Here is a 17,054-nt window from a genome sequence, read left to right on the forward strand (position 1 = left end):
CAGCCATGTGGTGCATGCCTGCTGAGTCACTATGAAGCCCAGCATGATCGCTGTTGTGAATTTAAAAATAGGATAGTACAAAGGGATATATTGCCCAAGATCAGCATGTTTATTTGTGTTTCCCTAAGAGTCATCACCAAGGATAACTACAGTATAAGGAAATTAAACTTAAACTGTGATTATTTGTCATATATGGCACAAAACAAACAAACAAAAAAAAAAAACAGCTGTAATATTTTAAAAGAAAACATTTGAAGACATCAACTTGTACTTTGGACCATGAATGACCTTTTTCAGTATTGAACTATTACTATTTTATTATTTTATAACCATCAGTATTGAAAAATTTGTATTATTTTGATAATTAACGATAAATCAATACTATTTCTTCTAATTCTTCTGTTAAAGTAAAGTGATTATGTTACTATTAGACTATATACTATTTAGGTTTGGGGTCTTCCAGCAGGTAGAGACTATGCTTTATGATTTATTATCTGATAATGGGTCAAAGTTTCCCATTTCATTTGTTTCATGACCACCCGAACTTCCCAAAGCCAATGTTGATGTAAGAAAAAGGCTCAACAGAACCCATAGAAGCAAAGTTAGTATAGTTATAGCAAATATACTTTTAAAATGAATTTTGGTTGGACTGACCCCGAGACGAACATGGATCTGCTCTGCACTCTGCTCTGAGGATCTGCACAGCACAAGCAATGTGTGACGTAACGTGACAGCTCAGCTTGGCTTTGATAAACGCTATGAAGGGATGAGATTCTCTCTGATCTTGATTTGTGCATTTAGATGCAAATGACTGCATCGTTTTAAGTACTGTTGCTGCTATTCAAGCATGTTTCTCCTGTTTAGTCCCACATTGCAGTGTGTGCCATTCATTTACTATCAATTTAATTACAATCTCTCACCAACTCTCTGTAATGTAACCTCAGCATTCTTGCTCACACTTAGCACACACACTATATTGACACAATATGTTGGGCAATTAATGATTTTATTTCCAAAGTGGCAACTACTCTTTTCACACGCCATCTCTCACATAGCAAAGTCTGTGGAGCTGCTGGAGATTAATTATCTTGTCCAGTGCACAAGTCCCCTGAAATACCACCACAGAACAGGACTCTGCTCAGTTAGCGAGTCCAACCATCCTCCTGCTTATGTCCCACAATCTTTTGGCTGCCTGTTCATCTGTGGCTTTGACCAGCAGCTCCTCCTCCTTGCAGTTAGCAAAACATTTCCCCGACACTCCCTCCACCTCTGGGGAGCAGGCCAGATAAAGAGGAGTCTGGGCCCCCTCCAGTGGACTCTTGAAAAAGATCAGCGAGGCGAGGTAGAACAGCGGCTTTGCCAGGAAAGAGATTTGAACGTGCCTCCCTAGTCTGGTCCTCACGATGCCTGGGGTGAGAGCATTGACTGTGACCCCCGTGCCCTCAAGTTGTTGAGCCAGTTCGAGTGTGAACAGGAGGTTGGCCAACTTGCTCTGACTGTAGCAGAAGCCCTTGTTGTAGTTTCTCTCACTGTTCAGGTCATCGAAGTTGATTTGACCATATTTGTACAGTTTAGAGGAGACTACGACGATGCGGCTGGGAGCTGAAGTCTTCAGCAGATCCAGCAGGAGGTGAGTGAGGAGGAAGTGACCCAGGTGATTCACACCCAGCTGCATCTCAAAACCATCCTCCGTCTTTGTGTAGGGACACTGGTAGATTCCTGCGTTGTTGACAAGCACATCAATCTTGGACTCCTCCTAACGGGTCAGAGAAATGCGAAACATTTAACATCATCATCCACTCACATGGAATTTTACTTTACTTTTTCTTTGTTGAATCTAAAGCTCAAAATGATTTAAAATAGCTTGTGGCTTGATATAGGAAACAATCTCAATCTCTCTCATTACTTGTAACAAACAATAGATGATACAGTATATATACGTCCTATACCTTAAGGTATCCATGTCTATGAGTATTTGACATTTACACCTTTTATTGAAGCCTAAATTAATTAACTTAGGATGCTGTAGTTGCCATTTAATAAGTAAACATTAAAGCAGAGAGGGGCTCATTTTGAGACAAATAACAAACTGATTTGATTTATTACCAAGATTTCTTACTCTCCTGGTTCCAGATACCTTTAAATATTTAATAATTTTAAAAATGCATGTTAACCAACAAACGCTCTGTTACCAACATATAGCCCCAGAAGAACCGTTTTCTATTTATTTACGTTTTAATAATAACCTGTCCACTAACAGCAGGTGCAGGGGGACCCTCCAGTTCAGAACCATGGACGGTCCTCATGTCCTTTGTTAAGTTAACAATGGCAGGAATGAACTAGACTATTAAATCCTAACACACAGTTATCTTCCTATTTCTATCATCGTCCCTCACCTGATTAATTTCTTCACAGAATCTCCGGACTGATCTAAGAGAAGCCAGGTCCAGGTGCTTGAAGACCAGCTCCCCCTGCTCTGGTCCCGCTTGCCTCTTAATGTCCTGAGCCGCCTCTTCGGCGCTCCGCTGGTCCCGACAGGCCATGATGACCCGGGCCTGAAGTTTCAGCAGCTCCCCGGCCAGGGCCTTCCCTATCCCGCTGTTGGCCCCCGTCACGATGACCGTCTTTCCTCTCATAGTATCCGCGGGATAGCGGAGGAGCATCCCGGCTTTCTGCCGTGGGAACAAGCGACGCATGAGGAACAGGACCCCGCCGCCGACGACAGCGGCGATGATCAACGGAGCCGACATGAAAACACGGACCGGGCCCAGGTGTGGAGGTGTTTTATGTATCCAAGATACAAACGACCCGGAAGTAATTACTGCTATACACATGCGTCAACTTAATGGCCGGCGTTACACTTTCTGTTGACATTAATGAATATTGTGATGTCTATTTTATTTTTTTTATAAACGAACATTTCAGGGTAGTTAAAGGCGTGGAGTAAAAGTAAACAGCTTACGTAATAAACAGTGCGACGGTCGCAAAACTCTAACGTCACTAATAGCAGCGACAGTTAGCTAAGTTAGCAACATTAACTACTTCCGGTGTGTTTTCGTAACCGAACCACATTATCCGATATGCGAATTGTAGCGCTACAGCTGTTTAAAAACGTTCTGCCATACATTGACATTATAGATGTTTGTATTTGTGAAGGTAGACACCCTCGGGGCGATTCGGCTTAATATAGCTGGCAAATTAAATTAAAGCTATATGTATAAAATAAAGCCAATTCTGTAAATGATGTCAACCAAACACTAGGTGGCGCAGCATGAACAGAAAGTTGTTAGGGCCCCAGGTTGCGCACAGAGTATTTGGAGAGTGCAGCAAATTGTGCTCATATGAAATACCACATACTGTAAGTGAGAGTAAAACTAGTCTCAGGAAAAAAACTTTTTTCTGTTTGTAAATGACCATTAAATAACTTGTTAGGTATTCTCTAAAGCCCTGGTCAGGTTCAATTGAGGACTGACGGTCCAGTTGTTGAGATATCAGTTAATGAGAATTATAATTACTAATAAATAACTAGAAATAGATGTCCCGTCCAGCCCTTAAAATTTTACAAAGCTAGTTAAAATTCATTATTTGATCATCCAAAGAGCACCCAGTTGATTTTCATGTTGATTCACTGCTTCTTATAGCCACAGCAAATGTATTATATCAGACTTGCTGGCTGTTGCTTTCATATCAATATTAGAGTTGTTTTGCATTTGGCAGTGATCACATCAATTCCCGCACATCTAGGTGTGATGCGTCCAAATACGCACCATCCAATGAACGTCTCTTCATTGTCGCTCCTCTCTCACGTTGCTCATGTGCTGTGTCCGGGACTGAACAGACTCAAAGGATCTAGGTTTTGCAGGCAGTGGACAAGTTACTTCACTTCCTCTTAGCCCGCCGTGTCTCCAGTTGGGTAATATCTCCCGTTTATTTCAGGGTTTGCTTCAGTTCCTGTTACTTGAGTCTCGTGTTAGTGCGCAAAATGCGGCGCAGTGAAGAGTAACTACAAATGCAGTTGAAATACTTTTTTATTTATTCCGCACTTTGATACCCGACGACTCTAAATGCATCTTTTCTCTGAGCTCTGAATAGGATAAAAGAAATGTGTCACTTTCTTGTCCTATTTATTGTGGGCTTAACCTCATCCGTTTGTAAAGGTAAGTAGATCCTTGCATTTAAATGTATTGTGTTGGATGAAGCACTGTGGGAAGATGTAGAGGAGCTGAGAAACAAAGCAGCACGCACAGTTTAGTCAAATAGTTGTTGGAGTTCTGGGAAATGCCCGCTTTGTTTTGGTTTCATTAGTTAATATCCACTGTGGTTCATAACATGAGCCTTTGTTTATGAGTGTCCCTGACTAGAAATATTAGCAGTTTTATGCAAACATTATATTATTTGGTTGCATTTATTATTTAAAATTACTTTTCTAAAAACATATTTTACAGTAACTGTATCCACATCTATATTCCTTCACTCCCCAAATTATTATTCTAATTTGATTATATATTATTTAGAATAACCACAAGTTGAAGTTTTTTAATGGTTGGTATGTTTCAAAAATGAAAGTGTTTATTGTTATGGTACATTATGGTAATACTGTACTAGATTATACCACATATGAACATAAAGTAATAGTCTGTCAAAGTAAAACTAGAAGTAACATATTGTAACTGTAGTTTTATTGTCATGTTTAAGTGCTTATAGATTATAGTGTTGCATCTGGTCAAAGAGGAGCTAGTTTTATAATGGCGAGAAAAGGAATCACTTGTTTTCTGATCATAAAATATCATCTGAGGAGCACAGTATGTTTATGCTAGTATCACAAAAGCAATTACAGTCTTCTATGTCGTTAATGAACATAAGCATTAAACTTTAAAAGTGCTGGCTTGGATTTTTATAACTACTTGATCCTCCACTTGCAGCAATAGCTTAAAAAAGCACTTTCTGGAGCTGTGGATTAGACCTGCACAATGATCAGGAGGAACTAATCAGCATCCCAGAACTGCTTCAGGTCTATTAAAGTACTTCTGCAGCATCCAAGGGTTCACTTAGTTTTAATTCCTGGATTTGACACAAATTAAAAATTAGAATTATTTTAGTTATTAGCTTAAGGACATTGGGTTTGGATGTAACCCAACTGGACGACCAGTTAATGCAGAAAACTAGTTTTCTGTTTCGTTTCCACCAAAGTTTCCCATGTGAGATGTTTAGTGGGGAATAGAGACTGTAATGATTGTGGGAAGAGCCATGGAGGAGAGCAATAAAACACACCAGATGTGAACTACATTGTATAAGATTCAGACTGAATGCAGCTAGAACTTGGTTTTGTTTATGGATAATCTGAGTTTCTCCCTAATGTGCCACAATGGGAAACTAGGTGCTTGACGTCTGCATTGCTGCAGCTCTGCACGTCCTGCAGAGATTTAATTACTGTCAGGACATTTAGCGCAAACGGAAACACAGCAAAGCAGGACTTTCTAGCACGACTTCACCTACTGCCAAGGTGCACAAATGAGTCAAAGTGGGAGCATGTGTGATGTCTGAGTGTATGTTTGGGTTGAGTTCTTTGGACTTTAAGATCCACGCGTTCAATTCACAGTAAGATTGAAGTTGGTACCAGGTCCCTGTGGGAGACGGGTTCCTTCAAGGAGTGGGTGTTGTTTGCATTCCAGCTCTGAAGAAAGCCTCATAGTTTTCTAATGGGCTCTTAATGCTGTCTTTGGTATAATAAAGTGTCTTTTGTGCTAATGCATTTGCAGTGAAACTGGAGCCTTCCTGTAGCTGGTTCAGTGGAAATCTTTTCATTGTTTGTGAAGCACCAACAGGAAGTGTTAAATCTCCAACATGATTGTTTGACTAAAATGGATAAATGATGGTTCAGTCTTTTGTGTGGCTTGACTGTTTGCAGGTTACTTTTTGGAGGAAGAATAAAACAGGGTACTGTGTCGTTTTCCTGGTAAACCATGGTCATACACCCTCGAATGTGCACTATTCTCTTTTGCCACCACTATGACAATGGCAACATGGACATCTGTCTTTCTTTTATTGACACTGCAGCTAGGTTTGTGTGCATGTGGGGACGATGATTTTAAAGCTTCTAAATGTCATTTAGGAATATGAAAAAATGTGATGTGAGTAAACTGGTGAGACTTCCAGTTTTATCAAATCTACAATCAAAACATAAGGAAATGTTGTGGTTACAGTATGTTTCCTGAAAAGCAGTGACTAATTGGTGGTTGTCTAAGAGTCTGTATATCATCAACAAACCAGATGTGACCTTTACGCATTCAAATGTTATTATCTGTACCAGGGAAAGACCTCTCCAGGGAGCTATAGTATAGTGTACGTGGCAAGGAGACGATCAGCCCTGTGGCACTGCTGAGCGTTATTTACTTGGGACGTGATAAAACACCAGCAGATGACAGCTGTTCTTGTACCAAAAAAAAAAAAAAAAGCTGTGGTGTGGTTTGTTATTCAAATTACAAAACAGACCAACAAAGAGAGTGTTGTGTTTCATATGCTGGAGGTATTAGAACCACAGAGATGCTTTGTTTTTACCTAGGTGTGTTGAGACCATGGAATGTCAGTGTGTGATGGATTTCTCTCTGTCTGATTGTGTTTAATATGTCTGTCTGCGGCTTAGTGGCAGATATTGCTTATATTGGACAGAGCCAACCTAACCGTTTAACCCTGTTTCCTGTCTTTGTTCCCACAGGCCAGCATGCAAAACCCTGCAATGTTGTCCCTAAAGACCAGTACATTAAAGCTGGATCTGATACAGAGGTGGTGTGCCAGACTTCATGTGTCCCTGGAAAAGTCTACTGGACTCTGAACAACAGACCCATCGATGAGAGTCTGTCAAAAACTGTCAACTCCTCACACACAGTCCTGACACTGAGGAACTTCACTCATCCCAATGCTACGTTACAGTGCCATAGTGCAGACACTCAGCAGATCCTTGGAGGCACATACATCAGAACTTACTGTAAGAAGTATTCTTGTACTTAAGTACATTTTGGCATACAGTTAATATGAAAATATATGTATATAAAGTCAAAAATATAACATTACTGTTGTGCCCTTGTTTACAGCAAAACCCAACAAATTATCATGCTTCTTACATTATGAAAATGAGGATCAGACAGGCGTACCACGGCTGTTAACATGCAACTGGGAGCATCAAATAATTTCTTCATTAACAATAAGCTACACCATACTGTAGTAGGTTTAATGTTTGTTATAACACTAATTTCAACAATCTATCACATTGTATTTATAAACCTATTTATCATGCAATGCTGATTTTTTTTTCAGTGCCACTTTGTCAAGGCCGTCTGAGATTTCTGAAATTTGCAGTTCACATGAAACAACGTGCACATGCAAAGACAAAGTACGCGTCACTGTGAAAGGCATTGCTACTGTGAGGGCTCAAACTGAGAAATGGGTCCATTACTCTGACCCCTATGAATTTTACCCCTATAACATATGTAAGTAACATAACTAAACTTTGTGAAACCAAACAGTATATGCTTTTTTACTCTTGATCTCCACGTGTTATATTAATTTAAATATGAATATTAAATATTAATATTTTAAATGTGTGTGTTTTGTTATGTTCCCTCAGTGAAAATGAGCCGCCCACAGGTTGAAGTAACTGCCTTTTCTGACCATCTGTTGGTTAAGTGGATTCGCTCTGTTTCCTCAGAAACGTGTCACTGCCAAGTCAAATATGACAAGGTATGTCCCACGTTAGCAACTAAAGATCCCAAATGACAAAGAAATATTTATTTTAAAAAAGTTTGATTTTAGTTTGGTCATAAAAAAATAGACATATTCATAGAAGTTTAGCAGTAGTGAAAGTGTTTGTTCATGAACTATGTGCCTGCACAGTTCAGTACCAAGTTAACCTGACCAGCCCGAAGGCCATGTCTTGAATTTTGTCATGTATGACACTAACAATGATGTAGCTGCCAGTGTGTTAGTGACTCTCATGGTCAGTTTTGTTTGCCTTTTTCATTCCAGGCTCTCAGTGATGGAACTCCAGTGGTAAGAGGCATATTTTTCCCTAAGTTGTGTGGAAATTTTGAAGCATCTTAGTAACATTGAGCATTAGCAACACATTAGTCTAATTGGAATAAATGTTTCTAACTGATATGTTTCCTTTTTTACCCCAAAGGTGATCAATAAAACTTTAGAACCTCGTCAGGATGGAAAAGAAATAATTGAAAATGTGGACTCCTGCACTAAATACAAAATTTTAGTTCGCTGTGCAATAGATAAAGCACCGTGGAGCAACTGGAGCCGAGAAAAGACAGTTCTCACCAAACTAAATAGTAAGAACAGCATTTTCTCAAAACTGCTTGCTGTCTTCCAAAATCTGGACGCTGAGAGTGAAGTTCATAACCATTTAAAACAACCCATAAATAAATAAATAAATAAATAAAGTGGAAAGAAAAAAACAGAGCATGTAAAAAGTAGGTTTTTATGCAATTAAAGACTTTAAAGTCATATTCCAGCTGTTTCTTAGTGGGAAATTATTTTATCTCCATCCTGTCGGCAGTTTGAGTTTCTTCTAACAGAGTCATTGTCGTGTCAGACTCAAATTGAAACCATCGTAGTTATACTTTATTAGCTAAGCACTAATTACACGAAGATGAAACAGCACTCTCATAACTTCTGGAGGAAATTTCTCAAGGCTTGGAAATATCTGGGACTGATCACTTTGAAACATTGTGATTGTTCGTTAAGCCTCAGGGTTTAATCATTCAGAGGATTTCAGTGTGACTGACTGATGTTTTTTAGATATCTGTGATTGAAAAAAAAGCAAGCCGTGACTCTGGTGTCAGAAAGAAAAACAAACACTGAAGTTATTCTCAAAGAAGGAGCCGCACAACAAGTGAACTGTGAATGTCAGATGATAAACATCAGCTTGAGCATCTGAAATCTGTCTGTTAGTGACTCACGCTGCATAATGCGACCTACTGAAGATAATTTGAGATGTGACACATAATTGCATGTTTTCACAGAGTTAAATCTTGCTAGTTTACGAGCAGGGATTTGCATTGTGCTACTTGGATTCTTGGTTGAGGCCTGGAAAACAATTTGATCAGTGACTAATAGAAATATCATGCCGGTTGTTTAGAGCGGTTACCATGGGCTCAAGGCTGTTTTTGCTGTCTGCTGTGAGCAGTGGTGATGTTCTTTTATTACTTTGGCTTTAGTTTAGAGCAAAACTGTTTAGTTCACTGTTGTCACATTGCTGCATGTGATTTTTGAGAACATATTTTTCTATTTGAACAGAGAGGCATGTCAACCTGCGCCTTTGGAGGAAAATAGCTAAACCTGAGGAAAATGGATTCAGAAAGGTGCATGCCATGTGGACGGTAAGGATGCATTTCAGTGCTGCCTTTGCATAGCATATATGTATATGTTTTAAATTTACATTTTTGTTTCCAAACTTTGCACCCTACATTTCCTAAGAGACATTCTCCTTTGACATGACTTCTTGACACGTTTGAAATGCTTTAAACCGTCTACGCAGGAGATTCCTTCAACATGCCAAGGCACGTTTACCTACGCTGTCAAAAGGACTCCCAACAACGATGTCATGACTGGAGACAATTATACAGATATTTTATGTGGCAACTCAACATGCGATGTTGTTGTTAATGAAGATGCCCACAGAATAAATCTCAGAGTTTTGGAAAATGAAACTTTGCTTGCGCAGGACTCTGTTTATGTTCCAGCCACTGGAGAAAGTGAGTGTTAATGCTATTGATTTTGCTTTTTTAATGGGTAACCACAATTTATGGGGTCATATTGCTTCATTTTAATGGAACAGTGCTTTGAAGTGATGCATGTTAGTGGTTTGGCATCATGCACTTTGCTTCTTTTCACTTGATTTCCATTGGCAGGCCTCCCACAAGTTACTGACATCCGGACCTCAACCCTTGAAGGTGTTATTCTGGTCAGCTGGAAGGCTCCTGTTGAGCTTGTCAGTGGTTACATGATTGACTGGACCCACAATGGAAATCTTTATTACTGGAAGGAGAGCAAACACACTAACACAACACTGTTTGGTAAGTTAGACAACAGACATTAAATAGATAATGAGTAAGCACTTGATGGGCAGTACCATGAAGAGATTGAGCTTTGTGGATGTACAGTAAGATGCCATCCAACCCATCGCTGACGCACGATGACTTAACTTTTGATCAATTTTTGTCTGATCTCTCATCAACTGGGTGTGGCAAATAATGGATTCACTAATGGGAATCTATTCAAAGTTGTTCTGTGATGCATTAGCTAGAAAGATCTTATCATTTCAAAATGAGGAGTTTTCCAGAAAGGCAATAGCAGAGAAATTCTACAGTCTGCTCCTCGGCTCTCCTGCATAAGTACATTTAATTCAATTATGTTCAGTTCACTATGTTGAGGGAACTTTCTATTCCACTATGCTGCTTTACACTTTTGTAAATCAAAAACTTCACAGACAACTTCATAAAAATTGTATTGGAGCTGCGACTAACCATATTAGTTGCAATTTCATAGCAATCCATTTAGCAGCAATTTCAGTTTGTACCAATAACTAAACAGCACTGCCATACAAACAATAACACAACAGTCTTCCTTTTTTTTACAGGCCTCCTGGAAAAGATGCCATACAATATCACAGTAACTCCGCTCTTTGATAATGAGACAGGTCATGGGACACAAGTCCACCGGGTCTGCTCCCGAGTTGGAGGTACAGCGTTCATCAGATTCTCTTTCTTTACAATTCAGAAAAGTTATTTCTGGATGTTTTATCAGTCTAATTTTGACAACGTGTTCCCGACAGATCCAGGGAATGTCACGATTATCAGTGTTGAAGCTAATGACAAAAGCGTCTTTGTGAGCTGGAATACAAAGTCACAGGAGGAATGCAGCGGTGCAGTCATCAACTACACCGTTTTCTTCGGTGCACAGAACGGACCAATGCTCAGTAAGTCCCACAAACACTTGAACCAGGTTTTGTGAACACGTCTATGTCTCTAAAAAGTGTGTTGATCATATTTCTGCGTTGGTTAGATGTTACAGTAGATAGCACAAGGCGGGACATCAATTTGAAAGAGCTCCATCCAAACACCCAATACAGCGTCTACGTCGAGGCCACAGCTCTTACTGGAAGCACCAAAAGCAGCGCGAGGCTCTTTAAAACCAAACGATTTGGTAAGTAGCTTGTAAGTTCTGCTTGTGTACACACAAGACAGTTTCAGTTTGGAAATCTGTGGTTTTGAAATATCACAATAAATATTACACATGCATCACATGCATGTATGAGCACAACATCAGCGCTCTAACGGGAATCTATAGGCTTTCACACGGAAACAAGCATTGTTGATCTTGCTTGGTAGCAACAGTTTTTAGCAAGCATAGTAATAGCTATTGCACAGGCTCTGATTAAAAACCAGCACAAAGACAGGTGGATGGGAATGCACTTGTTGTTCGAGACATGGCTCCTGCATCCAGTCACCTAAAACAACTGTTCTACAGGGGCCTCACTCGTGGTAACTTTGCATATATTGATGTGACCGTATGCTGATGGATCAGCAAAATTTGCAAATGCACTTTTCTATGAAAAATAAGCAGTCGAGTCAGGGAAGGTGCGTTAATGTGTCCACCTTCAGGAGTGGATTGTTGTGGTAAGGAAACAATTCGCGGAGCAGTGTGAAATCTTGCAGTGTTTGTCTTGGCTTTCCCGAAAAGGTTGGAATCAGCACTGCAAACCTTTGCACATTGTTTGTCTTGTCAGTTGATGAATTTCAGCTACACAAACAAATCTCCTGTGTCACAGTCATGCTTTGGCATGTCAGGTCGACACGCTCACAGCAGCTATTGAAGATAAAATAACCCATTCTCCCTCATGAGTGAAGAAAACAGTCTTGTACCTGATCAGTTCAGTAGGCTTGGGTTTTGTTCTTACTCAAAAACATGGTAGCAAATGGGAGGAAATATTTCATATACAATATCTTGGCTTAATCTGCATCAATTAAATGACCCTATTTCTGTATGTGCTACTTGCAGTAATAGAGTGTCACACTTACTTATATTATGTTTTAGCACAACTGTTACCATAGTTACTACAACACCTCCGCCTAAGGACCTTAAAGGAGGAAGGATTATTCCTTTTCATAGCCTGGGGCTAAGATCAATTAAAGAAGTGCTGCAGCTTTTTTCCTGGCAAAGTGAGGGAATTATCCAGGAGACCAAACAAATAAGGTGATAGGCTGATACGAGGTCTGGGAACAATAAGAAGCCTACTCAACAAGCTGAAAACAGACATTAAACCAACAGTATGAAGATTTATTCCAAAGTTGTGTGTAATTTCTGCATAATTTATAACACGATTCTATAATATTCTTATTAGCTGTATAGTGTCAGCTAACCATGAACCTAACCACATTATTACTCACGCAGCATGTCATTAAAGCAATATCTTAAGTAACCCAGATGTTATGTAGAACGTTATCTGTGATTGTTTCTTTGAAATTCAGTTTGGAAGAAGTGATTCATCTTCTGTCTTATGCTTTTTCTGATAGATCCCAGGCTCCCTCTAGCACTCGGTGTCTGCGGAAGCATCATTATAGTGCTTGTGTTGTCTCTGGGGTTATTCTGTGCTATTCAGTAAGTTTCCGTCTTTTATTGTCACTGATAATTTTGTATATCACATAAAAATAGATTTTTATATGATAAAACACTAGGAAGGGTCCTTGTCTGCAGTAACGGAGGGCAAAATATAAAACTTTCTGTTTATTTATGACCACACAGTCTTGAAAAACATTTTCTAATGATGCTAATATTCTGCTTTTAAGGTGGAAGAAGTTCAGCGAGAAACCAGTACCGAACCCAGGCCTCAGCTCGGTGGCGTTATGGTCATCACCGAATCATCAAAAGGTGAAATCAGGAGTTGGGAGGAATTGATTACAACCATAAAAAAGTAGTAGAGAGAGTGACATGATGCTAGGTTGTTTTTAGAAAAAAAACATATTGATATTTTCTGCTTTACTGAGCGATTTCATGTCTCCAAGCTCAAATGGAAAATGAATAAATTGAGAAAATATGATGCAGTTTTGTCTATAATGAAATACACTTAGTTACAGCTGTGCTGACAGTTGTATTTACACACATAAAAATCTAAAGAATTTAAATTAAATGTTAAGACACACTATCCCTAAGATAGTCCCAAAATGTATTAGAAATCAGGGCACATCGAGTCCAAAAGATCTATATTAAATATCAAACCAAATAGGATTAAATGTTGTCTTTTAGAGTAGGTCTTGTAGTTTAAAATGTATTATATTCTGTTTATATAATCTAAGGTTTTCACGTGGTAACACCTGTAGTCTTTTTGTTCTCCCTCTGTATGTGTGTGCCTGTGTGTGACTGGGTGGATACAGTGGATGCGCTCCTTCCAGCCATTCAGTAATCCATCTGAAAGCCCCTTTGACCAGATTTTCACAGAGGAACATCAGAAAACATCCACCTCTCCACTCGCTGCCAGCTGCACTATTAACCCAGCCAGTGAGCAGACAGAGGAATACGCTGACCCAGCTATAGTTGACAAGTCAGTTGAACAGCATTTGCGATCACCTGGAGAATCCACAGCTCTGATGTCTTTAGAGAACCGCCCATTCAGTCCGTACCGGAGCCAGAGTTCTGTGGAAAGCTCTGCCTCGATGACTGTTAAACAATTTAAACGTGTTCCAGTGAAACAGACAGAGAGGACTGCACCCGTGACCGTTTACGTTACTTTGGATATGTATGAACAAGGTCAGAGCAGGTGAGACAAATCGAAAAATAAATTTAAAAAAAGAAATGTTCCAGGGATCAAGATAAGTGGAGCAGCACTAAATAAAGGTGATGCAGGCGATTCTTTCTAAACATTTCCATGTTAGTGTGTGTGACAGTCTTTTACTTGTCACTATTTCCATTATGAAATCAAGTAAGTGGGAAAGATCGTAATCTCTCGTCAAGTGTCATCGCCCAGAACATAAAACGGGATGTTTTTATGTAAATAGAAGTACATTTAGCTACTGTTAAGTCTTTACTATTATAAACCTATAATATTTATAGCAAAACAATGGGTGTAGCTGCTTTATTACATCAACTTAAGATACAGATCTGCTATCTGATGTTACACAGCAAATGTCTTCCGTTTGAAAATGACAAAGGATTATAATTTGGGTTGAGCACTGACAGCATCTACCGTATGCAGTAATGTGGGCCAAACGTTAAGTTATATTCTTTTTACTTTATCTGTGACACTGGTGCCAGCATTATGCAGTAGAGGCTGCAAGAATGTAAAATAGTATGTACATGTACAGTTTGTATAATATGATATTATATTATAACCCTATCCAGTTTGTGCTGTTATAGCATGCCGATGTAAATGGAGGAACAGCTGTTTAGTTGCAATGCTAGCTATGTATTATAAAAAGAATCTCTGTGCTTCAGTGATGCTATCACTTGTAGAAACAACAGTAAACTGCCTTGAAACTGTAAAGCTGTCACTCATTGTTTTACATTTAGGTGTCACACGTTATGATGATATGGGCTGTGCACGACTCAGATAATGGATTTGCATTTATAGTTTGTTGGTGAGATAGTAAAGTCAATTTTTGTATGAACTAAGAATAATTATAGAACTTCACTCTTTTCACAGCCATAATCTAATGAATAACACAGATTTGTTTCAACAATAATAATCCTATATTTGTGAAAAGGCTCAAAGTTAAGCACTGAAACAGAAAATCATATCGAAAAAGAATGAGTAACAATGGTAAAATGAAAACATGTTAATCAGTTTCAATGGTATCTTGTCCATGCATGCTTTTGTGACAGTAACATCAGATCAGTAACATAATACTCACTGGCTTAAGCAGAAAAGTACTTACGGGAAAGATGATCTGAGAAAGGCTGCTGATAGATAAATGCACTGACTACTTGCCAAAGCCTGTGAGTTTGGGAACAGGCCCAAAATAAATAAATCTTTTCACAGAAAAAACATAACATCTGTGTGTCTTTGAAAATATCATGTAGAAAGACATGGTGCAGATGGTACTGTATAGCCAGATTATTCAACTGAACCACTGACCATTCAGAACATGGCCAATACTCCCACATTATTTCATCCACTAAAACAAGTGTTAATTTTACAGTAGGTGGCAAATGCATATGTTAAATTCTCTTCAATGCAAATACAGTATAATTATTGTACAATTCATGGCACCACTTATACATATTCACTCTAACCACACTCCACTGGCCTTTGTTCCTGTATTTTGCACAATGACATTGAAGTTTAATCTCAACTACTCTAGTTATTTATTTTCTAGGTTTTATGTCCTATATATTTTAAAGCTGTATTTAAATCAATATTTTAAAACTCTGAAACTCTTAAAATAAATAGAAAACTGTTTTCAGTCATTTCACGCGTGTACCTGCAGGTGGCAGTGTGACACAGGTTGTCGTCAGAACTACAAACATGAACAAGCAGAATAAGAAGGCTAGCTCCCGTGGTTTAGCTTAGGCTAGCTAGCTCGTTTGTTGACTGCTGCAGTAACGCTATGCTAGCTAATTGCTAATAATCCGAATTAAAGGAAAACAGACTCGGGATATAACATCATAACTGGGATGCTGATTTACCGTGAGTCGTAATAACCTATGCTTCGTGTAGGTACCCGCCAGCCCGTCAGACGTTTGACTGGGCTTAAATTTCTTAGATGATTCATCTGAATGAGCAGCTAAAGGGCTCTGCGTCCGCGGTGCTTGGGTGAACCGAAACCTGGGATCACCGTGGTCTGAGAGAGGGAACACGAAGCAACAGGCTAACGTTAGCTAGTAATACGAAGCTTTTACCAACGACTCGCAACACCAAAAACACCTGCAAACATGTCGCACACCGGACCTCCACCTCGATGGCGGAATTGCCCCAGACGAGGACAACCTGTGGCAGGTGAGGAAGAGAGTTAACGATGTAACGTTAGATTAACTCGCTTGATGTAAACAACGCTAACGCTATTGCTAATAGCTAACTTACAGTGGTGCAGCTCATGTGGTTGTCGCACAGTAACTTATGTGGGTAGAGCACGACTGTGGTGTTATGTTGTGGTCAAATGTCCTGATATAGTATATACAAACAGCACCTGGAAATTGTAATTCATAATTAGCTAGTTAAACAAACAACACTAGCAAAACATCACAGCATGACAACATAAGCTAAAAGTATGGTTCAAATTAGTATTATTTTATTTAAACCAAGCAGTGATTCCCGTGAATTGAACAACAGACCTTATTGCAGGTTTTGCAGCTTAGATTATCTTAACGAGTATTTGTATTTGCCATTTGTTTAGGGGCAAACTTTAATTTGTCAAAAAATCAAGTGGAGTTTGGTGTGATACTCTTAGGGCGCAAGATATCCACTTAATAGCTTTGGCTTTTAAGGTCGACCTCTTGTAGACACGTATAGTTTTTTCTAGCCGATAACATCTTTAATTTGGAACAAAATGTGAGCTTGCGGGCCGTGTTTTATCCATTTGTTTCCCTCTAGGAAAGCACTAAGTTACTGAGTTGGCTAGCTTAGCTGGTTGACAAAGCATCACGTGTCAAAACAAACCCGGCGGTAGCATCATGGTCTGCATGATGTTGTGCTTGGTTGTGATCTATTGAAGCTTGTAACTGTGACGGGCTCACTTGGATCCCTCATTGCCAGGCTCATCTCACTTACACATTTGCTTTGTGCCACTTATACCACTGCAGTAGTCTCTAAGCAAATGCTATCTTCATGAGACATTAGAGTTTGGTTAACAAGACCACAGCACATACTTCTTCCTTGATTTGTGCTCTTAGTCTATCCTTTTATCAAGGTGTCAAAGCGGGCGACCTCCCAGGAGAACATAGACCCTAAAGTTTGTGCAAGAAGAGATGGAGATGTCACTGTGAGGATGCTCAGTGGATGTCTCATGTTAGGTGTTCTGTCTTGTCACCCTGATGTTTAACACGGATTGGGTTTGAAA

At 39.3% G+C, this 17,054-nt stretch overlaps 3 protein-coding genes across 3 annotated transcripts in view; 2 read left to right on the forward strand and 1 right to left on the reverse strand.

Annotated features, from left to right (window-relative positions):
• Positions 1 to 20: 20 nt before the first annotated feature.
• On the reverse strand, positions 21 to 3,388 carry rdh14b (retinol dehydrogenase 14b). The gene is made up of 2 exons (XM_026341134.2): positions 2,397 to 3,388; positions 21 to 1,756 (listed from the first exon to the last, which is right to left on the reverse strand). The coding sequence occupies exons 1-2, from the start codon at positions 2,832 to 2,834 to the stop codon at positions 1,139 to 1,141; spliced, it is 1,056 nt and encodes a 351-aa protein (XP_026196919.1). The 5' UTR covers positions 2,835 to 3,388; the 3' UTR covers positions 21 to 1,138.
• Positions 3,389 to 3,721: 333 nt separating this feature from the next.
• On the forward strand, positions 3,722 to 14,542 carry LOC113149205 (interleukin-31 receptor subunit alpha-like). The gene is made up of 16 exons (XM_026341133.2): positions 3,722 to 4,157; positions 6,716 to 6,985; positions 7,092 to 7,221; positions 7,315 to 7,487; positions 7,625 to 7,737; positions 8,023 to 8,046; positions 8,177 to 8,333; positions 9,301 to 9,383; positions 9,542 to 9,758; positions 9,915 to 10,079; positions 10,643 to 10,744; positions 10,838 to 10,981; positions 11,068 to 11,208; positions 12,579 to 12,663; positions 12,852 to 12,933; positions 13,437 to 14,542. Exons 1-16 carry the CDS (start codon positions 4,103 to 4,105, stop codon positions 13,821 to 13,823), a joined length of 2,328 nt encoding a protein of 775 aa, XP_026196918.1. The 5' UTR covers positions 3,722 to 4,102; the 3' UTR covers positions 13,824 to 14,542.
• A 998-nt stretch (positions 14,543 to 15,540) lies between these two features.
• The window catches only part of rngtt (RNA guanylyltransferase and 5'-phosphatase), a 73,499-nt gene continuing 71,985 nt past the window's right edge, over positions 15,541 to 17,054 (forward strand). Inside the window, exon 1 of the mRNA XM_026341772.1 lies at positions 15,541 to 15,994. Coding sequence (XP_026197557.1) covers positions 15,931 to 15,994 — 64 coding nt within the window. The 5' untranslated portion in view covers positions 15,541 to 15,930. The remainder of the gene's footprint in view (positions 15,995 to 17,054) is intronic.

This window comes from Anabas testudineus, chromosome 24, assembly GCF_900324465.2.
Source record: "Anabas testudineus chromosome 24, fAnaTes1.2, whole genome shotgun sequence".
Lineage (NCBI taxonomy): Eukaryota > Metazoa > Chordata > Actinopteri > Anabantiformes > Anabantidae > Anabas > Anabas testudineus.